This window comes from Lepidochelys kempii, chromosome 2 (genome assembly GCF_965140265.1).
Source record: "Lepidochelys kempii isolate rLepKem1 chromosome 2, rLepKem1.hap2, whole genome shotgun sequence".
NCBI classification, from domain to species: Eukaryota; Metazoa; Chordata; order Testudines; family Cheloniidae; genus Lepidochelys; species Lepidochelys kempii.
The window spans coordinates 211,813,250-211,837,687 of record NC_133257.1 but is presented as its reverse complement, the minus strand read 5'-3'; the positions used below and the strand labels follow the sequence as shown (position 1 = coordinate 211,837,687).

Genomic DNA, 24,438 nt, shown 5'->3' with positions numbered 1-24,438 from the left:
CAGTAGAAAAGTCCTGAAATGAATACATGTTATATTTCTGCTTTCTTATTGGCTTAGATTAGAGCAGGGTGAAAAATAACATTTTTTTCTGCAGAAAATTTTCTATGGACAATATCAACTGTTCAGTGAAATACCAAAAACCAAAATATTGCACCAAAAATTTAAGTTTTTGGTTTTCAGATGTTCAGTTTTTCTGAAAAAGTATCAACATGTTCTGCAGAAAGCGGATAATTTTTGGAAAATTTTGTTTAGCTAAAACCCCAATTTTCTGTTGAAAAACAGTTTTGAGGGAAAATTTTCAATGGGGTGCATTTTGTGGGACTGAATGAAACCCCTGATCTGTGCTGCCAGACCTTTTATGAACAGGAGTAATTTGACACAAATAGTAATAGTGTTCATTGCTAGTTGCAAATTTCATACAGAATGATTATAGCTCTGGTTCTGAAGTCCTTACTCAGGCAAAACTCCAACTAAAAGCACTGTGAATTTTGCCTGTGTATGGATTTCAGGACTAACATTCAGATTACTAAATAAAGCACCATTATGAATTTTACACTTTACTGCTTTAAAGTTCCTGCCTCTATAAATAACTTTGTATGTTCCTTGTTGCATTGAATGGCATAGGGAAGGGGCCTGACAAGTTACAAATAAAGGTCCAAATCCTGAACCCCCAGACCAACATACGAATACACAGGCTTTCTGTGAGGGGCTGGGGGCATGGAAACCTCCTTTTCCCTCGCACCTCAAAGAGCATTGACATAGCTGACCCAAAACTGCCACCTCACTCTCAGACTTCAAGTAGCATCCAGCCCTTCTTCTCCCAGGGTTTTCTGGAAAGCTCATCGGCATATTAACAAAATAACTTGCCATATTGCTGCCCCTCCTGCTCACCTCGCCTATTAAATGCTCTGATGCATTGCTGTGGAGACAGCTACAGCAGAACATTGTTCCACAGGGAGCTAGTGGTTGGTCAATCCCACTTTCCCCTGACCTCTGCTCAGACTTCTTTCTTCCCCACATAGCAGAACTGACAGTGTTACCACAAAAAAAAAAGGAGGACTTGTGGCACCTTAGAGACTAACCAATTTATTTGAGCATGAGCTTTCGTGAGCTACAGCTCACTTCATCAGATGCATATCGTGGAAACTGCAGAAGACATTATATACACACAGAGACCATGAAACAATACCTCCTCCCACCCCACTGTTCTGCTGGTAATAGCTTATCTAAAGTGATCAAGTTGGGCCATTTCCAGCACAAATCCAGGTTTTCTCACCCTCCGCCCCTCCCCCCCACCACACAAAGCAGGAGAGTGAGTTTGTGGGGGGGGGGGTCAGAGGGTGAGAAAACCTGGATTTGTGCTGGAAATGGCCCAACTTGATGATCACTTTAGATAAGCTATTACCAGCAGGACAGTGGGGTGGGAGGAGGTATTGTTTCATGGTCTCTGTGTGTATATAATGTCTTCTGCAGTTTCCACGGTATGCATCCAATGAAGTGAGCTATAGCTCATGAAAGCTCATGCTCAAATAAATTGGTTAGTCTCTAAGGTGCCACAAGTCCTCCTTTTCTTTTTGCGAATACAGACTAACACGGCTGCTATTCTGAAACCAGTGTTACCACAGTTTTGTGCCCTCTTTGCTGGATGGGAGTCATAGGTTTTGTCCATCACATTAGATTTAGCAGACTTTAAGTTGTGCTGCGCTGGTGCATATCCAGAGTAAACTCCCCTGAAGTCAGTACAATGGAAAGCAGAGTCTGGCCCAGGATGTCTAATCTTTTTGGCTAGCTGGATAGGTCTAACATATTGCTCAAAATACAAATGCAATTTGTACGTATGCTCTGTTGAGCAGCACTGGACCCTGGCTGTTGAAGAACTGGGATTTATCTCATTTTAAACGTTAAAAAGACCTTCCCGTAAGTGGCATAGGTGATATTGTATCTGTAACTGTAGCTTTTATAAAGGCCGCAAGCCAAATTGGCATTTCAGAGCTGGAAATCGTACACCATTCACAGATAGGATATCTCCTTAGTCCTCTGATGTTTTATCCTGGCACGTATATACATTCCCCGTCTTATAATGAGGTCTTCACACAGCTCTGTCTCCATTTGCTAGGTTGGCTAGTTACCCCTTTAACTCTTCTTGAACCCAATTCATTTTTATATCACCTCCTGGGACAGGGGTGGCCAACCTGTGGTTCTGGAGCCACACGCGGCTCTTCAGAAGTTAACATGCGGCTCCTTGTACAGGCCCCGACTCCAGGGCTGGAGCTACAGACGCCAACTTTCCAATGTGCCGGGGGGTGCTCACCGCTCAACCCCTGGCTCTGCCACTCGCCCTGCCCCCGCTCCACCCCTTCCTGCCCCCTCCCCTGAGCCTGCTGTGCCCTCGCTCCTCCCCCCCAGAGCCTCCTGCACGCCACGAAACAGCTGATCGGGAGGTGTGGGGAGGGAGGGGGAGATGCTGATCGGTGGAGCTGCTGGGTGGGAGGCGCTGGGAGGGGGAACTGATGGGGGGCTGCTGACGTGTTACTGTGGCTCTTTGGCAATGTACATTGATCAATTCTGGCTCCTTCTCAGGCTCAGGTTGGCCACCCCTGTCCTGGGACGTTAAGAACTTTACTCGGTTTGCAAGTGGCTGCTGCTGCCATCGCCTCTGGGCGGTGTATTTATAGGAGGTCCTTTGGAATGCTGACTTTTCAAAGGGAATGGATTAGTTATGTCAGCTAGCACTATAAGTGTGTCTTCAGAACTGGAGTGGCTAAGGGTATGTCTACATTGCAATTAAAACACCCCCTGCTGGCTCATAGTTCAGGCTATGGAGCTGTTCAATGGCAGGGTAGATATTCAGGCTCAGGCTGAAGGGGGAAGGCTTAGTAGAAAAGCCACAGCTGTGAATTCATCAGAGAGCCATTATTATAACAAATATAAAACTTGGTCCTAAATAAGCCTTGTCTGCTTATCAGTCGAAGGGCCCCAGGCAGTAAGCTCAACTCCACTTTTTCTTGACTTAACAGAAACATTGTTGTAGATATGCACATTTTCAGATCTAGATTACATGAGGATCATAGGGTTTGTAATTCAACCATTCACCTGAAAGGTTGAAGTACAGCAGTTCTTGAAGAAAAACATACTGAATCCAAGACTTGTTCAGCAAATTGCAAGTCTTCCTCATGAAAATCTGAACATAAAAATAACTAAATGAACATCTAAACATCTAAACATCTAAAAATAACTGTAATGACTTATTTGCCTTTCTTTAAGCAGCAGCTACATGGATTATCAAGGTGTGAGACATGGTAGCTTTATACAGAAAATCAAGTCTTCAGTAAATATACCATGTTTTCCTTGCCTTAAAAATATAAAAAAATTCTAAGCAGCTAGTTTATGATAGGTTTTGGTTTGCAAAAGGATCTGGAACTTTCACCTGTAGGTCACTGGTTCAAATCCAGACTGGACTGATAGTTTAAAAAAGTTCCTAATAAAGCAGTGTTTATAAAACACTACTTTTGTGATAGAAAGTGTGGGTTTTAGTGGGGTTTTTTTCATACAAAGTCATGGTTTTTGTCATCCCAGCCAGCTCTCTACTGAGCAGTACTCCTCTAATTTTTACAATTTTGACCCTATATGGGCTGGATCAATTAACATAAATTTATGTGGCTTGTATTGAATATTGTATTAATTTATGTAGAGTATCTGCTTAAATTTTTTAACTTGAGTGCTTACAGTTTTCAGTTACTGTATTCATACTTGCAAAGATTCACAATACTGTACTAATGTAGTATCATATTTCATTACTTACAATCATTACTGGCAAACAGTACTCATTTACTACCAATGCAAAACAGATGAGTCCACTTGAGCAGTACTTACAACAATGAGCTCATAAAGAAACTGCCTTCTGGGTCTGTTAGCATGGCAATCTTCCTTCAATTTCTTCACCACATACGCGACTCTTTCTGATTCTTTATCTGCTGGTACCTCACTGAAATCATCCAATGACATATGTGAATATCCTAGCACATCAGCCAAAGCTTTCCAGTTGTAAACTCTCTCCGATACCGTGGATAGGACTAAAGAATAGATATATGTCAATTTCTTAAAAGGCAGTGCAATTTGTTCCAGAAGATTCCTGGTTGGCAGCACGCTATCAGTGATATCTATAGCTTGTTCTTTTAAAATCACTTTTACATTTTTACAGTGCACTAGACCAATCTTTCTGCGAAGAACTCCCACATACCATTCTTTAACTTTAGTTTGTCCAATGGCTTTCACTTTATCTTCACCGAGAAACGCTATTGTGTCCCCTTTAAAATACTCTAGTAAATAGTCAATCTTACTTTGACGAAGCACAGATTTCAAGGCCACTCCATAGCTGGTAATATTTAAAGTCTTATCTTGAAACTTGGGGTATTTAACTGTCGGTGTCAATAAAAAAGGAGCAGATTTGATTTCTTTGCGTTTCTGTAAGTGGTTTGGCTTACTAGTCATCCCAGTTAATTTTGGAGCTGGATCGGGAGTTGTAATAGGGAATTGGGTCACTAGATTGTTGTTTGGGCCCTTAATCTGAACTAGGAAAGTGAACAAATGCATTTCCCCAGTTCCCAGTACAGAAAATGGAAACTGCAGGTGGACAACTTCACCTGCTTTCAACTGCCCTTCTTTAATTTCTTTGCTTTGATCTTCCATCTTCACTTCAAAATCAGGATCACGGGATATCAAAGAAACACTTAGATCTTGTGGCTTGTCAAGTAAAAATGTATGCTTTCCCCACCGATTAAACACCACTGGTGGCATGCTCTTTCCACCCTTTTTAATGTCACAAACTGTGAGTTTTTCTGGAATGTAGTTATGACCAAAAACAGTAAAAACAGCAGTGAAAGAAGGATGAATATGTTTGGGCCCATAAATTCCAATGCAGAGGTTTCTGTAGATGTATTCCCAAACAGATGTAGCCAGAGACTGAATTGGGTTTGCTTGTACTGCAACCACTGTGTACATCACATGACTTAGGTCTGTCAACTTCACTTGTATGGTATCTTTGTAAAGGTAGCAGTTGTGTAGCTTTTCAAAAGGACCTTCTTTGTTGAGACTATAAAACCCCATAATTTCAGTCATAACTTGACTGAAAGGATCCTTCTTCACTTCAGCTGCAATTTTCATTTCTAGTAAAATGGCTTCCATTGTGTTGAGGTTACTTAAAGTAAGTTCTATCAATGGGCTCACAGTGCTTGAAAGATCATGATTAAGTGATGGGGGAGGGTTCAGAATAGCCCGTAAACCAACCTCTTGGAATTCCCCAGGTGATACATGACCCTCAGGGATGTGAACAGCGATATCCGAGTCAGGTAGCTGCACTGAACCCCCTTCATGATTCAGTTTACAAACTACATGAGTTTCTGTAGGTTGTGTTTGTGCCCATCCTGGACTATGACTCATCACATCCAAATCTAGACAAGATCGGGCCAGCTGTCGATGACTCAACCAAGCCATCTTGTAGGCTTCACGGTCATTTTGAAGCCATTCCATGTCTGCAGCTAAAATCTGGCCAGAGGATGCTGTCTTGTCAGGATCAAATCTTTTGGCATCTACAATGTCCAAAAGCTCAGAGACACTCTTCGATTTTCCAGATTTCCCTGCTGAAGCCTTTCTTAGAAGATGATCAATATCTAGCTCATCACCTGATGAATCAAAAGAATCCCTGTTGCTTGAATCTCTGGAGAACAGATAGGGGTCTTCTTTTAAGATAGAAATGTGTTTACTGTTCTTGTCACTGTTACTTAACTGAGCTACATCATATACAAATGGGTTGGATGCTGACAGATCATTCCGGAAAGGATTAGTCTTGGAATCAGTGTAAGCATGTTGTTTGAACACCTCAGGCCAGTCAATGATTAAATCCAATTTATTCTCTTTGTCATCTGTTTAAAAAAAAATTGAGGTAATTATTCCTATCCACACCCAAGCCCTATTTATTGGACAAAATGGGCCAAATTCATCTCTGCAGTAAACCTATTGATGTACTTACAGTACACTAGGGCTAAATTTATCCCAAGTTAAAATTTGTATAGCTTGTAAAACATGCAGGGTCAGTTTATACCTTCAAATTGCTTTTAAGGTTTTAAACATAACCAACAGAGTGTCAATCATGTGTTAGGATTAAAATTAGGATTAAAGAAGCAATATTAACAAAAAAGCACCAATAAATTAGTCCTTATAATAGGGCCTGATTTTGCAAGGTGTGGAGTATCTGCAGCACCTGCAATTCCCAGTAATATTAATGGGAGTTGAGGATGCTGAGCTCCATCAGGAGCAGATCCTTAGACTGTGTGTTCTAAAGAATGTCGTCCACTAGGAAAGGTCATTGGCATTTTTGGCCTAGTGGCTTGCTGTGTGCAGAAATACAGTGGCTGATGCTTACATTTTGGAAACTACCATGTCCACATTGTAGAAAAGATCATACAACATTCAGGATTCCCTTTCTTCCTACATCTTAGAAAGGTTATTGTTAATTTCATTTGGTTTCAGTCTCAGAAGAATGTGTTGATGTTTTCACTGTAACAATTCATAACTCTCACCGCTATAGATTCAACTACTCATTTTAAATTTGGAATCAACTAAAGAGTGAATTTTTCATTTGATTATTTGAATAGTGAAAAGGAGTCAAAAGTAGAAAAACTTTGTTTCCTATATTGACAATATTTAAATACCCTTTTAGATTGAAATATGTATTGTTAACAATAAAATCTATTTTACTTATATCTATTTGTTATGGATGGATCTGTTTGTTAATTACCTTTCGTTTAGAGCTCATATAAAACCAAAATCCAAATGAATAAATTTGCATGATGACAACATATGCTGATTAAAGACTCCATTGCATGAGATGCTCATCACCCCTGCAAGGAACTGACGGAGTGATTTCAACTCCCATTGCCTTATACAGGTTTTCTGCATGCAGAGAATAATATAAACAGCAGGAGACGGGATTCTTCCTCCTTCCCCATACACAGCCTGCCAGTAAAGCTCCTTTATCTTTATTTAAAAACCAATGAAAGCAGCAGCTCAGCCTGGTTTTATTTCTCTCTTTCAGCACACCCATGCCCCTCCCTTAATGTTGTCCCTCCCTATAGGTTACTGTTCCATCCCTAAGGTTACTGTAATTCTTGCAAGTTGAGCAGTCATTATGCCAGCTTCACTCAGCATAGGAGAGGAGTGGCGTAGGGTGATATGGAGCTGATTACAGCTTCCTGATTCTCAGGATGAGGTCTGGCCCCAGTGGTACTTACAGCTGCTGCTGGACAAATATTGAGGTAGCAGCACTGATGTAAGATCCTTAATAGATCCTATACTCCCTTTCTCTCTCCCCTGACATGCCCCCTATACTGATGGCAGTAACGCAGACCTGGATCTGGTACAATAATACACCGCAGAATTCCCCTATACCAAGGGGGCATTCTGCTAGGCATTGGAATTAGAATATGGCCCATTACACGCTGCCTGAGTAGTGCAAAGGAAACGTAATACAAAAGAGAAGCTGTCCCCTTGTATTTAAGGCAACATACGTATGAGCAGAGTAGTTCTAGCTTGGATATTGACACCAATGGGAGTTTTGCCTGAGTAGAGACTTGCAGGTGTGTTGGCCCACTGTAATAAATATTAACAGACCTGACAACTCGCAGCTCGTTGAAGGTTTGCTCTCGTCCAAGTCAATCACAGTTCCTTCGGATCTACTCCGTGCTATCTCTCCAGTGTGAGAAGAAGCTGTTCTGCTAGCGGACATTTTTTCCTCCTAGGAAACAATAGGGTATGTTAGTGAGTGTACAGTTTGAGAAAGGGGAAGCTACTGAAGAATACTTGAGCACCAATCCTACAATGAGACACGTGGGAGACTCTGAGGTTTCCTCTTGGGTGCAGGTGTCTTCCCATGTGCATCACATTGCAGGACTGGAGCCTCAATATGTAAATTAAAAGTAAAAACACTACATTAAGCCCCCAATCCAGTAAAGCAGTTATGTCCCATAGGTCATGAGTGTGCTTTGCTGAATTGGGGCTGATTGCCACACAAAAAAAATCCAATAATTTCAACTTACTGTGTCTCTAAGGAAAAATATTTTTAAAATAAGCCTTTTACTCTTTGCATAACCATCCCAATCCCTGTTTGGAGATAGGATTGAATAGAAAAATATTAAAAATGAAAAGCCACATCTGTCCATTCCCCTGCCAGTTTCAGATAACCAGCTTCCCCCCACTTCTGCTCAGCTGTTCTTTTTATGCATTTCTTTGGAGTGGACATCCTATCAGATTGTCCTCTTAGTCAACACTAATGTAAATCAGAAGCAAGCTCCTGTCACCGGGTGTCTGGCCCTTGTAAATGAAGCAGGTCCAGCACCCTGTGCCAGAACAGGCGCTCCCAGTCTAGCCAATTAAAAGGCAGGCAGCACCTGGGACTATAAAGGATCAGGGAGAAGCTGAGAGGTGAGTCAGAACTACCTGAGTGAGTCAGGAAAAGGGAGGAGAGAGAGCTGCCTGGGAGTAAGAGCGCAGCAGGGGAGAACTGTCATTGATCAGGAGACTGTAGGAGGGGAAAGGCAGAAGAGCAGCAAGAGGGGTTTGCTTTGCTAGCTGATTTCCCCAAGCCAGAGAGCCAAGGCTGGAAGGCTGAAGGCTAGAGAGCAGTAGAAGGAGTTGCCTGCTGACATCTCTGACCTGGAGAGTGGAAGCAGAGGGCCAGAGAGGGTTGTGAAGGCAGTGGAGAGGCTTACCTACTGATGACTCCATGCTGGAGAGCTGGAGTCAGAGAGGGCTAATGGACCAGGGGGAGCGAGGGATGCTTCCCCAGCAGAGAGGCTGTGGATGTACATGTGTGGAGAGAGTGGGAGTGCACTCCAGCGGGGGTGACTGTCCCGGCAGAAGGACAGCAGAGGACTGTCAAACTGCCAGGAGTGGCAGAAGCCATCAGAGTACAGCCTGTGGGGCACTGAGGGAACTAGATGTCCTAGGATTTTAAGGACAAATGCACAGCGGGTGATAAATGGACAATGCTTTGGGGACATGTGTTGTGGAATGTTTGTAATAAGCCAGACCAGGAGAGGTATTACTTAGGCAGGAGAACCTTGCATAGAGAGTTACTGGAAACTCCGAAGGAGGGAAGCTGAGGCAGTCACGCCTGTTGTGCCACAGGCAGGTGCTCTGGGTGGGGCCACTCTGACACCCCCGTTATAGTCAATGGACATATCCTGACCTAATCCCAGTATAAGTGAGACAAGATTCAGCACCCCCTCTTCTTTACACTGGTTGGGATAGCTCTGCTCCTTCTCTGATGCCATCTGAGTGCTCAGTCTTAGCAATCTGCCATAGCCGGCCAAAGGAACCAGATAAACTTTACCTAGATGAAGGAGGCCAGCAAGATATGCATTAAAGAGCTAATCCCACCCCTCTTCTGCAGCCAGGGGATTCTGCTGTCTGGGGAGCCAGTACCCTGCTGCACTGTGTGTGCACATGGGCTTATTAAGGTTTTGAGAGCCGAGGGAGGGCAAGAGGAGTATGAAGTACCTGCAGTGCCCCAAGGACTAGAGAGAAGAGCTGTAAGATGTAGTGTTTCCTGGGTGCTGGGGGTTGCAGGGTAGACTGGGGTATCTTGCTACATCTTTAAAAGGAACAGCAAATGCAGTCCTGGTGATATGTACCATGAGGTGGGGGAGCTAGAAATATGAAGGGGAATCTCAGCTTTCAGTTAAATCAGCATAAATTCTATCCCTTTTCCTTCTGGAGAGACGCCTGGAGATGTAAACACAGTGCTATAGTTGAAAAAAAAATAGCAGCGGGGCTCCACAGCAGCAATAGGAAGCCGGGGGAAAATGAACAATCCCCCCTTCCCCCCACACACACAGATACACCACATACCCTAGAGACTCATTTTACATAGGAAGTCTGTATAGCCAAGGATCACCTTACTAACCCTCTCCAAAGCCTCAGGCTGGTTGTGTGTGTAGTGGGATGATGGTGATGGACATGAGCCAGTTAAGTTTAAGGCAATGGCCAGAATCGTTCTCCGGGCCTATCTCAAAATACTAAAGCCAGCTCTGCTTCGGGGACTGATGGACTGCAGGCTGTCCCCCTATACAGGAGCAAGAGTGACAGCTAAGCAGCTCTTCTTCCCCCACATCTGCACAGACAAGATGTGTTGTGTTTGCTTTCTTCCGTGGCTACGAGAAAGTGGGAGCCTTGCATGTCTGGGTGTTTGGCTATGAAACTGCATGTAACACATTAATTGAAAGGTTTCAGAGTGGCAGCCATGTTAGCCTGTATCCGCAAAAAGAATGAGGAGTATTTGTGGCACTTTCGAGACTAAATAAATGCGTTAGTCTCTAAGGCGCCACAAGTAGACATTAATTGAAAGTGATGCTAGGGGAGATATTGGCACTGCCTCGACTCGGTTTACACTTCATTTCATGGTGCAACATACTACGGTAAAATACAGATTGCTTCGTCACAAGCGCAGAGCATCATTTTTGTTTTTAACCAGCAGGTACCACAAGCTGCAGGTGACAATCTGTTCCCAAACGGATGTCTGCAGAGGTCATGAAGCATTGCTGACGTTCAGGTTTGCCTGTCATCTGAACAGCAGCCCCATTTTCAGATTCCCCTGCCTTGTCTGAAATCAAAACTACAAGACACATTTGGGGCCTGACTCACCTCCATTTTATCTTGTCAACCACTGATGTATCTCCATTGAAGTCAATGGATCTGTTCCTGATTTACACTGCTGCTATGTGATGAGAATCAGGCTCTTAGTCTATAAAAGGAGTTAGATCTGCTTGTCTGTTGTTAGGTCCATTATATCTATTTGAGATTAGGGCACTGGCTACATTAACATAAGAATCATCTGAAATAACTGAACTGCCCAGCTACATTTGATATGAATACTCAGTGGGGTTAAGAAAGGATGGGGTCGGGGGAGGGCAAGGGAAGGGGGAGTTAAACTAGTCTGAGGTCTGCCAAAAACTCTGTTCTAGACTTAGGGACTATTGACAGTGTTAAATCTCTCTCTCAAATCATGAACAAGTGCTTTATAACCTGCGAGTCTTAGCTTTCCAAAGTTATAAAGCATTTATTCTAGACCTGAGAGGCTGTTGAAATACTGAACCTTAAACTCACAATTCTCAATACCCTCATGCTTTTTTTTATTTTTTCCCCTCTCTCCTCCACCTGAATTCCAACGGGAGTTTAGTGTCTCCTATATCAAGAATTGCTCATACCAGAAATCTTAAACATGGAGCTTGGAATCCCAGCTTTCAGAAGGTATAAAATGTTAATCTCCAACTCTAGCAGTTAATGAGAGCTGCATTGCCTGATTGCCTTCTATGATGAGATAACTGGCTCTGTGGATATGGGGAAAGCGGTGGATGTGATATCCACTTTAGCAAAGCATTTGATACGGTCTCCCACAGCATTCTTTCTAGCAGTTAAAAAAGTATGGATTGGATGAATGGACGAAAGGGTGGATAGAAAGCTGCTAGATTGTCGGGCTCAATGGTAGTGATCAACAGCTTGGTGTCTAGTTGGCAGCCAGTAAAGTAGAGTGCCCCAGGGGTCAGTCCTGGGGCCGGTTTTGTTCCACATCTCTATCAGTGATCTGGATGATGGGATTAATTGCACCCTCAGCAAGTTCACAGATGACACAAAGCTGCGGGGAGAGGTAGATATGCTGGAGGGTAGGGAAAGGGTCCAGAGTGACCTAGACAAATCGGAGGATTGGGCCAAAAGAAATCTGATGAGGTTCAACAAGGACAAGTGCAGAGTCCTGCACTTAGGAAAGAAGAATCCCATGCACCACTACAGGCCGGGGACTGACTGGCTAAGTGGCAGTTGTGAAGAAAAGGACCTGGGGATTACTGTGGACGAGAAGCTGGATATGAGTCAGCAGTGTGCCCTCATTGCCAAGAAGGCTAACGGCATATTGGGCTGTATTAGTAGGAGCATTGCCAGCAGATTGAGAGAAGTGGTTATTCCCCTCTATTTGGCACTGGTGTGGCCACACCTGGAGTATTGCGTCCAGTTTTGGTCCCCCCGTTACAGAAGGTATGTGGACAAATTGGAGAGAGTCCAGCGGAGGGCAACAAAAATGGTTAGGGACTGGGGTTATTTAGTCTGCAGAAGAGAAAAGTGAGGGGGTATTTGATAGCAGCCTTCAACTACATGAAGGAGGGTTCCAAACAGGATGGAGTTCAGCTGTTCTCGGTAATGGCAGATGACAGAACAAGAAACAATGGTCTCCAGTTGCAGTGGTCGAGGTCTAGACTGGATATTAGGAAACACTATTTCACTAGGAGGATGGTGAAGCACTGGAATGGGTTACCTAGGGAGGTGGTGGAATCTCCATCCTTAAAGGTTTTTAAGGCTCGGCTTGACAAAGCCTTAGCTGGGATGATTTAGTTGGTGTTGGTCCTGCGTTGAGCAGGGGATTGGACTAGATGGCCTCCTGAGGTCTCTTCCAACCCTAATATTCTATGATTCTATTAAAAGCTTGCCCGAATTGAAGTGCAAACTAAAAGCCACCTTCTAATCTGAATACTGTGATTTCAAGGTCCAATGTGCCATGACCTGCCAATGCTAAAAAACACTTTGGACAATAGAAAAGCTTCCAGAGGTGAGAGTGTATAGATTTGTCAATGTGCATTAATTTTTATTGTATAATATCTGTGCCCCAAAATGTTCAAACAACATAAAATACTTTAAATTTATAATTTTGTTAGCTCCAGGGCTTATTCATTAAGGGGCCAGATTGTCAATATCTTACACGGGTGAGTAACTATTCATGAGCACTTCTTGAATAAGGGCTTCACAAGCTAACACAAAATAAGCAGCACAGAAAAACTACAAGAAACTACAGACAGTGCAATGTTTAGGAGTATTAGCATATTTATGCATTCGTTTATGTATGAAAATTGGTCTAAAAGTCTATAGTACAGAAATAAAAATCAGTATTAAACATTTCAGCCTTAGCTGTGATTACTTAGCTCTGAGCTGACAGACGTGCCAAAGTCCAAATACAAATTTAAGAGCCCAAATAAAGGAAGAGCAAGACACAACATCACAAATCAGACAGATGCACAGTGGCTAATTGCTGTAAATTCCATCCATCCTAAAACAAAAGCCTGGGGAGATGATGCACAGTGGAAGTATGTTGACATCATGGATCTGACAATAGTATCACATACAGACTGTTTATAATGCTAGTAAAAACTGCCAATGGAACAAACTAGTCCCTAAAGATTCCCTTTGGGATCTCCTTAAAATAGCCATGTGATGCCTTCATTATTCACGACTAAACTAGTATGAAGACTGTAAAAACAGAGACTCAGAAGGAAAAAGACTCCTTTCAAAACTAAGAGCTATACTGAGCTCTCTATAAAGAGTTCACTGCAATAATGCACTGAGACAGTCCTGTGATTTAAGCATGTTATTGGTCATCAGCAGTGTGGTAAGAAGCGACAGTGCAGGAATGAATGCTGAGTGTGGGAGCCTGAGGAGAGAGAAACATACCGGGCTGGAGTAGAGGGAGCAGGAGGGGAAGGGGCTGACATCCCGCTGGATAGAATCATGTGTAGCAAGCAATGGGAGCTAAGCATTTCACTGTAGATACAAAGTGAAACATAAAGTGACAACATTTAATGGTGCAGAGAACTATTTGTATCGGCACACAGTGAGTACTGAGCAGAAACTGAAATGTGGAGGTTGGGGTGAGATTACCCTTGCAAGTGATTGGTGAGAGAACCTGAGAGAGAGCCAGGGGAAATGGTTCTGTACTGTATGAGGGCAAGAGACACATTGGTAGGTGATATACTTTTAGCCCTAACAGTAAGGTATCACCTGACTCATAAGAGACTTGAATTGGGAGCTTGCAGGGATTCCAAAAGTCTTGCCATAGTAACAGCTGAGGGAAGAAAAAAATGCATTAAAGGAAGAGAGAATAGTCCCAAAGTAAAAAATTCATGAAATTCTAGAGAACACAGAAAGAGGTGGCTTGTTCAGCACATGGTGTTTTGCAAGATGTTCTGCTTCTACAAATCTTTGAATCCTTTTAAATTAAATTGTGAGTTCTTCAGAATTATCGCTACCAAAGACAACATGTCCTGCCACGGTTAAAATACTGGTGATAAAGGAAAAAATAGCTTCCCCCATCACTGACTCTGCACCTAAAACTACACAGAGTATGTTCACTTGAGTGGCACCATAGTGTGTTTGAGAGTTACAGTCAAGATCTTAAAAATCCACATTCTAGAACAGCAAGACACTAGAATCCTACCTTTTATTCAAACTTAACTCTGTTTGGCCTTTTTTCAAAAGCAGATTGCGTTACAGCAACACTTTCCTGTAGTAGCTCTTTTCAGCACATTACACCATGTATTAGCATGTTGCTCCATCTCACCACCATTCTAAAAGATCCAGGACTTTTTTAATAGGGGGAGGGTCTGGGCATGTGCAGAGACAGGACAAGCAACCAAAGATGACAGAGATGAGGCTAACTCACTTCAGTCATCACCTGGTGGTGAATGAAGATCTGGCTATCAAACCTCCTTGATAAGCTTCTAATTACTTCTGGGAATGACAGTGCTGATGGGCAGCCCCAGGCATTAGGTCTATCCACTGATGAAACAGGTAAGTATTGGTCCCATTTTAAAGATGGGGAAACATAGGTAGAAAGGGTTAAATAAATAGACTAAAGCCACAAAGGGAGTCAGGATTAGAGTGCAGGAGTCCCTTCCTATATTACTCACTTAGTCCACTAGACCACACTGATTCTCACAACTGTAAGCTGTACCCTGAGGCCATATTAGCTGTTCTGGAGAGAGGCTAGTCCTTCCCAACTGTGAATTGATCTGCACTCTTCCCAAAAAGAGACTCATGCTGGTGCCAGAGGCTAGCCCTGGATGGGTCTCAGTGCGGCCCCATAAATAAACTGTGGTCTGAAGAGAAAAAATAGCGACATGGTATCAACAGTAGCAACTGACATCCTCAAGGCTGATTTTTCAAAGAAAAGAGCTCGAGGCTTTTTTTTAAAACTGAAAGATGAGATTATCCTTTATATTTCTAGGTCCCCAAAATCAAGAGGGAAGCTCTGTCAATGGGCTTCCTGTCTCCCACAGGCTGGATTTTGGCAGGAGAAACGATACAATTCCCTACCACTCATCAATTCACCTGGTGTGATTTACAAAAGCCCCCACAGGGTAAGACGATAACATTTTCCAAACAAAGACAAACCTGGGTTGAGCAGTAAGCTAGTCCTTCACAGGGGATTGACGTTTATGCACTCCACTGAGCTGCATGGTCATAAACATAATTACCTTTGTAATTTAACTGCTCATATCAGACAAAAAAAAATCTTGACTATTTCAACATTAAAACATTCCTGCCAGCCCAGACTAGCAATCGTCTGAAAGAATTACACTTCCCATGTGTCGTTGCCGGGACCGCACGTGCAGTGGCAGACAAGGTGACACGGAATTCACTTCTATACACAGGCCACTGCTTCAGTCACTCACTGCCCATTTCAGGCAATTTTAATTTAAAACACTAAAGATAATGCAACTTAGTGCACTGTTAGAGTGGGGTTTTAACCCTTGCATTACTACTATGATTTGTATACATCTTTATTAAAGTTGGGTGCATTGCACACTTGTGCAGCATGTCTTGCTACCATACAGTTGTCACAGCCAAGGGTTGGGCCTAAAGTGCAATAGTTTTCACAATGGGACATAGCCTTGAGCTTTCCAGGATGGTGGATACCAGACATGCCTCTGAACTGACATGTCAGCTGTCAAGTAGAGAGATGGTAGCCTGATGTAGGAAGATATTGCAGCTATGCACACCTGACACACAGACATATAATGCAGAGTAAATCCTGGAGCAATTCCACCTCTGGTGTAACGCCATGTGGTTAGGAATGTAATAGGTTTCAACCATGCATTTTCACCTGATTGTGCACTGGTGGCATCTCAGGCTTGCTAAAGGGAGGGACAGGACAGGCAGTCAGGGTAATTGGCATGGGTGGGCTGCTCTTTCAGTGTGATTGCTCAGGAAAGAACAGCAGGACTCACATCTAGGTATCTGAATTCCTTCTGTCCCATGTGCCTCTGTACCAGATGAGGAAAATTTCCCAGGAAGAAAGAACCAGTGAACTTTGGGGATGCGTAGTGCCCTGTACCTCAGTCTGATGTTGGTCTTCTACTCAAATGCAGAGTTAAGTCAGTGGTTGGGACAGGAGGATTAAGTCTGGCAGCTCTGAGGCTGTGTCAGTCAAGCTCCCAGGAGGCTGTCACTGAACAAACAAGCCAAGATGAAATCATAGTTGAATGTGGGGAGGAAGAAAAATGTGTCCCAGGCAAGCACTCCTTCAATCTCTTCTGGAAAATCTGATGGACTGCGGGGAGGTGGTACTTGAGAGGGCACATTTGTGGGAAGGAAGAACATCCAACATGCGATCACATGTCATCAGTCAAAAAATCATCTGCAACAGGAGTATAGTCCCCTTAAATATGGGAGTGGAATTCAACCTTTTGGCCCATAGAATCCTCTGGCCCTCATCTGTTGTCAGTTGGAAGAGGTGATGTCCCTAATTGTAGAAGAAAACAATGTGGTATAATTCACTGATGCAGCCATGTGATGTGTGTCACTCTAATAGTACACTGACTACTTGATGTACTCAGGGGAGAAGTCACAGTGCAGATTACTGTATGTGACTGACAGTGATAGTATTTTCAAGGAAAGAATGATGCCTGTTTGTGTATATTGATCTGGTTCAGCTGAAGACCTTGTTTAATAGTCCTTTTATCACTGATATTTTGGAAGTGCAGACTCTGAACCCAGTATCAAAATGAGAACTCTTATCCCCATGACACCTTTGGGGATAAAACTGTACAAAGCAAGCATTTTGCTTATTCCCCTGAATGACAATTATAATGATGCTTGATGCTTGGTTGTGGCTTTTCTCTGATAATGAGACTTGGCTTCCTTTGGAAGATCTGCCTACATGTTGTTAATAAAAGGACTGATCGATTATCCATTTGTTTTCCTGCTAGAAAAATTGACCCTTACCAGTGAAAAGTTATTATTTTTGACACACTTTGCAGTTGTGGAGGACGGAAATTAAAAAATGGAATTCTTAGGGGCAAAGCTAGGTGAGGAGGGAAAGCAAATTCAACTATCCATGTTATTTTTCTATAAACCAAAACCAGAACCATCATTATGTAGCAGTGTTTTCTTCATGGAGCAATTATACAAGCTTTAGACAAGCGAAGATCTGCTTCTGTCTGTCATACAGGATTCATGTTAAACTGTCAATTTCTCACTTAACAAAGAGCATGTGAAATCTCTGAATCCTGCTTTTAACTACTTACTACCAGAAGCACTGCTCACAACTTTGGTCTGTTCCTACTAGATTAAGGTGACTGGCTCTCTGCTTCTCATTAAAACACTGCTTTTTTAGCGCTCATTCACAGGAATAGGAATTACGTTAGATCAGATCAGCGAGCTACCCAGTTACAGTGTTCTCTCTCTCTCTCTCTCATCACAGCCAGGACCGAATATTTCAGAGGAAAGGCAAAAAATCCTGCGGTGCCAATTAGGGACACACCTGCCCGAATGGGAAGCTTCTCCTTAAGCCTGACTTTTAGTGGTAGTTTTATATCCTGAGATACGAAGGGCTCATAGCCCTTATTATATTTTAAAAATATCCTCCCTGATCTAATTGTGGATGTTCTCATTCTGCAGTCCTGTTTTGAATCTTACTAAGACCTTGGCCTCACTCTATCTGGTATCTTGCAGCAAGGAGTTCCATGGGGGTGAATTGTTTTGGTTTTCCAAAAATATATAGTACATTTTTTAGTGTTGTTGCCTTCCCATTTCATTGACTGACCTCTTGTTCTAGCATGATGGAGAGGGAATTGGCAGCACCTGACTTGTCTTCTCCATACCATTTGTCATTCTGTACAGCTGTTCATGTCCCATCTTATCTAATTTTATGCAGCAGTTATGAAAGGGCTATAATTCCTGGCACTATGTCCCCACTTTTCCCCTTCCCTCATACCCCTGTGCTCTACCAACCCTCATTCCCGGCCCCCCCCCGCAACATATTCCTGCACCCCAAAATACTCATGAAGTGGGGGAGTTATCTGTGCCCTCCAGTGAAACCACTTAGCACTTAGCCCCAGTGACACCCCTTCCTCTGGATGATGTTTCACATCAAAGCTAGCAGTGCTGGTATGACAAGCCTCCTGTGGTTCATATGATGAGGTGGTAGGGGAAGTGGTCTGCCTTTCCCCTCTTCAAGCCCTTGTTATGCCCCGATTGGCCCACGCTACTCACCTTCCTGAGCACCCCCAGTACCACCCCATGCAGAGATCACTCTATTCCTAACAACCCTGGCCCCGCACATGCTCCTATACGTCCCTCCTGATGTCCTAACCCCGTTCTTCCCCTGCTTCCGTGCTGCCAAATCTTCCTCTCTGGGCTCTCTGTTGAGCCCCTCTAGTGAGTTCAGGAGGCCATAGGAGAACAGAAGTAGCTGACAGAGCAGCAGTTGTTCAGCTGTGACACCTTCTGGCAACCACTGCACGCAGCAGCAGATCCCTGCCCAAGCAAGAAAGCTCCACCTCCTTCCTCCTTCCCAACTTCTTTCTGTGTCACCAACCTGGGAGGAAGTTCTGGTTCTCTTTTTCCCCAGCCAATTTGTGTGCAGGCGGCTTTGGAGAAGTAAGGAGAGTCCTTGTAACCCCCTTTCTTTCTTCCTTTTTTCACACACAGTGAAAGTAAGAGAGCAAGTGTGTCCTGGAGGGGAGGCAATACTGTGAGGGAGGAACTAGTGAAGTGGTAGAGTGAGAGGGATTGCACTCATGCATTTCACTCACACAGTAAAAAAAATAATAATAATAGAAGGAATATTATGGTGACAGCAAAATAGCCTCCTTTTGTGTATAAAATGAGTCAGTTAAATTGGGATGAAGCGAGTTCCCAATGAATCATCTGGCTGACCAGCCCCACACTCCTGAAACTAACATGGTGCATAGTGATGTGACTTCACTGGACAGGAGTTTGAGAAGTTTGGGGTGGGCCAAAAATTTTAGCAAGCTCACCCCAAAATGCTGTGTGAATTAGCATTTCAAATAACAGGAGGTCAGACCTGATGATCCTCCTGGCCTTAGATACTATGAATAACCATGCAGTGAATTCTCAGGAGCCAGGTTCAACATGCTGTGGTTTATAACCCTCGATTCAAAATATGTGCCCAGTTTTCCACTTCATTCATTCTGTGTCAGACAGCTTTACTATTTTTCATCATGACTGAAATTACTGCCTCCCAAGCAGAAGATGAGGGCTGCAGATCACTAACTCTTAAACCTCGTCACTGGATTTTTAGTATCTGTTCTCCAGCTTTTTTATCAACTGTAGACAGTCCTGCACTATATCAAGACATCTGCACAGTAAATCCATCTTCACAGGTAGAGCAGTCTCCTGAAAACCACGAACCAAAATTTTGAGGGCCTCATCCTTCAACAAGTTTGGTGCCTCTTGCAAGAAGTAGGCATTGAAGGCGCTCATCATCTTGCAGGATTAGGTCTGTGAAGAGGATGCAGCACCTTGGCCGGGCTAGTTTATTGTTACACCATAAAAGTACCAGTGTAGCACATCCTGAAGCATCCCAAAACACTCTGCTGGTAGGTAACCCAGCTCAGACACAGACACCTCTAGGGTGAAATGCAGCAGCTACTTAAGGTCAGTATAATGGTTAATCCCCACCCCCACCAAAAAAACAATGTTGGGAAGAGCTGGTTGGGAACTCAAAATTTCTGTTCTGTGGGAGATTCCAACAGTTGGTGGGGGGGGGAGGGTAGGGAGGGGGTAGCAATTGTTCCCAGTCAGAATGAAAAAGCTAAAATTTTGAAATATCCCAAGAAACAAACCTTCTGAACATTGTTTTTATTTGGAACCATTGAAATGTTTCATTTCAGTTTGTTTAAACTTTTATATTAATTATATTAAATAGAAGATACACAAATAATAAAATTAATATTTTGCTATAAAATTAATCTAAACATCAGAACAAAACAGTAGTTTTCAACCAAAAATTGTCCACTGAAAAGGTTTCCAACCAACTTTTAGTGTCAGGAGTCCTCTGTTGGATCCCTGACTTTGCCTCAGACTATGTGTGTGTAAAAAGGTTGGCTGCCTCTCACATACACCCCCTCTGGTGGCCAGTGGAGGTTCTGCAGTACCCAGCCTCAGTTTCCTCTCTTGGTTTATTTAAAAAAGAAAAAGCACACAAAAAGCTTTCACAACTCCAATAAGAGCCCTTCTTGGGGTCTGATTTTATTAAAACAAAGTTCCAAAACAAAGAGAGAGTCTTCCATATACAGACATAAACTGGGCACAACCACTCCTTCCTTAGGTACTCTCTCCTCCTACTCTCTGAGCAGCTAGAGAAGATGCAAAGCCTGCTCTGCCTTCTTCCCAACAGGAAAACAAAGAACTTTCAGCTGCATCTTCCCCATCCACAATTCCCTTTCTCAGGGACCTCTGCAGGAAACTCTCCCAGCAGCTTCATTCAGCAGTTCCACCCCTTTTGACTATCTACCGGCATCTGCTTTTTAGCCCCCTCAGAGGCCTGGTTTAGTCACATGACTTGCTTCATTCTCTCCAGTCCACCTGGGGAGGCAAATCAGCTGTATCACAGGTGGGCTGACTTATCTCCCTTGGAAGGGCCAGACACCCTGTAACAGTTCATTATCATGGACAAGTCACTTAAAATAGGCATGTCTTTACTACCCTGCAGGGGAGCTATGAAGTTAAACTGATGGATATTTGTAAATCATAAGATCCTCCAGTGGATAGAGGATAGAAGAGCTATTACTATATAACAGCACACACAAACACTACACAACTCTTTAAGATGAGTAGTGAAGAAGAATACTGTCAAAATGAAATCTCAGGCAGAATGTAGTTACTCAAACTGAAGGCTAGGCAGCACTCTTACTCTGGAAGCATCATGGATTTTCCTTGGAGGTCTCTCATCCAAGTATTGACCAGGCCTGACCTAGCTTAAAGTGTTAAAGCTGTTAAGATCACATGTCTGTAGGCCATCTAGATGCTTCAATACAGTGAAAGAAACTTAGCCCTGCCCATAAAAGGTTGAGTATGTAATGTTCTGAGTTATAACTTGATTTAATATTTTATGTCCCCACGTTCTAACTAGGCCACTGGCTTCAGAAGCATGGAGCATTGGTAAGCAAGCCATCAGTGACACCATGTAAAAATATCTTTGTCCTTATTTAATGCAAACACACACTGTTGCCAACTAATAATGCTTTCAGCTAATCTAGATTAGACATATCTTTGCAAAGCTATTTTACATTGCAGTTATTCCTACTCATACACACAGCATCTTGCCAAAAAGATTAACAGTTGAATTTGTTTTAACAGGAAAATGCAGAACTAGATACATGAGGTCAGAATCTGTTCTGTCACAGTGGTGCAAATTCACATGAACTCCACTGACGTTAGTGGAGACTCACCAGTGGTAAATGAGAGCAGAACTTGTCTCTGTTTCTTTCAGTAATCAGTACACGGAATCAACACTGTCCGTGCAGACAGGTTACCTTTTTATCTCAATGGTATTCAGAGATCAGTACCAAATCTCTAAGGCTTAAATTCTACCCTATGCCTGAATTACCTGCGCAGGGGGAAAGTGAGAGTTGTTCATGGATTCTGAGGCCAGAAGGCACTGCTGTGATCATCTAGTCTGACCTCCTGTAGAACACAGGCCAGAGAGCTTCCCCCAAATGATTCCTGGAGCAGATCGTCCAGAAAAAAACATCCAATCTTGATTTTAAAATTGTCAGTGATGGAGAATCCGCCACGACCCTTCATAAATTGTTCCAGTGGTTAATTACTCTGACTGTTAAAAATGTACACTGTATTTCCAGACTGAATTTTTCTAGATTCAAATTCCAGCCATTGGATCATGTTATACCTTTCTCTACTAGAATGAAGAGGCCGTTATTAAATACTTGTTCCCCAGCTAGATACTTATAGACTTTAATAAAGACTTATAGACTTTAATAAACACTCCTATGCCTGAAGTAGACTGAAGGACAGTGGGGGGAACAGAGGCAAAAGTTGCTGCAGTGCCCCAACCAGTAGGGGGTGTGTTGGGGTAGCTATTTTGCTACAGCCCCAAACTGAGAAGAATGGTGCTGAGCACTATAAATATCTGGCCCAAAATGACATGTTCAAGACCACTCAGGAAATCTGTGGCTGAGCTAAGAATTGACAGCAGCTCTCTTAAGTCCCAGTCCAGCACTTTAACCCCAAGAACAACATTCCTACCAGGATCAGGTCCTCACTGAGACCTGTACAAAGACATACAAAAGGTACATCTACACAGCACTGAGCTACTAATAGTTAATTGTGTGGGGTACATTCAGCTGATCTTGATGGATGCTTCCTGTCTAGAGAGAAAGGCAAGACACTATTCCGCACCTTCTCCCAACCCTTCACCCCCAAGTCCTACCAATGTGCTGTGGAAGAACATTTCTTTAAATCCATGCAGATTGCAGACTCACTGAGGCCAGGACTGTGTCTTAGGGTGTATCTACATGGCAATTGAGAGATGTAATAATTCCCAGCTCTGGGAGATGTACATGCCCCAACTCTGCTTGAGCTAACTTGCTAATAAGAGCACTGTGCCCACAGCAGTGCGGGTGGCATCTTGGAGTAGCTGTGGCCACTACAATCCTGCCTCACAACCAGGATACGTACTCAGATGACTAGCTTAAGCCACCACCTTCACTGCCATGGGCACAATGCTACATTTAACATGCTAGCTTGAGCAAAGCTAGCATGTACATCTACCAGAGCAGGCAATTACCTGCAGGCTAAACTTAAGTCTATTGCTTCAGCTGGAAACTCAAAACGTTTCAGCCTTTTGTTACGTCAACAACGCCCCCTGCCTTAGCACAGGCTTTGCCAAAAAATAAATACAAGCAAACACACATGCACTTGACTAATGGATCAACGAAAGAGCTACTTCCCAAATGGTTATCACTGGGAAACTTATCACTGGGAAACTTATTTTTTAAAATTACTTCATTTTTTTAAAACCTGGAAGTGCCTTTCAAATTCTCATGATTCATGTCTAGGTGAGCTGTTACATATTACATCCCACGGAGAATATAATCCAGCATATTTGTACTACCACTCAATATTGCTAATCAATGAAAACTAGTCTTTTTAAAAAATCAAACAATTTTCAGTGCAAGTTAGCAAACGAAATCCAATTTGTAAATCACTTTGAGCATTACTGATTTAAAAATAAAAGAAGATGGACAATTTTTAAAAGCAAACCTACAGTTGTGTTGCTTTGTATCATATATATCTATTGTATGACATCTAAATTCTGCAGTGACCGGCACTCTATAAGAAGATAGCCAGTGCTACTTGAATAGAGCAGGACTCAATAGATATAATACATGCTTGAAAACATAACAGGAGCTTGGGGAAGGGATTTGGAGTGACAAATCATCAAGATGTTGGATCTGTGTATTTATGCATTTGCTTGAATAAAGAATTCAGCTTAAACCTGCTGATCGCTTGTTTGTTTCAGGCAAAATGCAGCATACAAAAAAGAAACTTGTACTAAAGAGAATTTCTTGCAGCTTTTAAACAGTACATTTGATAACTGGGTATAGAACTTCCCTATCAAAAAAGTTGGTTCAGCCTTAAATTGGTTGTCATTCTGTGGGTGTCCTTTGCCTTGTAGTTATGTGCTACTATTGATTCATGTGCAAAACTTCCTTTGAAATAAATGACTGATTTTAAGGTGTGGCCAGTGGAATCTAAAGCTGATTCAAAAGTTTACTCTTTAAGAAAAGAGTGCCTCCCATTGGCATGCAAACTGAATGCTGAGTTTAGCATTCCCTACTACCCTGACTCAATCACAGGGCCTGTGGAATGGTAGATAGTCACTACATAGAGGGGAACTCCAGGGAGTAGATTTACAGAGGAAATTCCTTATCCCCTCCCAGGTTAGCCAGGCTCTTCTGCCTGAATTTAGCCAGCAGCCATACCAGAGCTCATTTAAAGGTACAGGCAACCCTCAACTGCCCCCAAAAAAACCTGGACTAAAGCATAATTGTCCCACTGTAGGATGCCAGGTGATATTTTTTTAAATAGATTAAAATCTGAGCTTGTTTCCTATTACATGGCTGTAAAGCTCTTCTATTAGAGTAACTGTGTGAGTGGACTGGACAGCTTGGGAAATTGGAAATAAGGTTTTCACATCTGTCTGGCTGCCTTGACTTCAGTTTCAATATGATGGCTGTTTGAGACCGCTAACTCATTTCTAACAGGTCACCAGTCCAGATCAGGAGTCTACATTAA

General features: G+C 42.9%; 1 protein-coding gene across 1 annotated transcript in view; it reads right to left on the bottom strand.

The window, feature by feature from the left end:
- MACC1 (MET transcriptional regulator MACC1) overlaps positions 1-24,438 on the bottom strand; it is a 47,606-nt gene that overhangs the window by 15,418 nt on the left and 7,750 nt on the right. The window contains exons 2-3 of the mRNA XM_073329538.1: positions 7,669-7,792; positions 3,874-5,921 (exon numbers count right to left, since the gene is read on the bottom strand). Of these exons, the coding sequence (XP_073185639.1) occupies positions 3,874-5,921; positions 7,669-7,783 (2,163 nt within the window). The 5' untranslated portion in view covers positions 7,784-7,792. The remainder of the gene's footprint in view (positions 1-3,873; positions 5,922-7,668; positions 7,793-24,438) is intronic.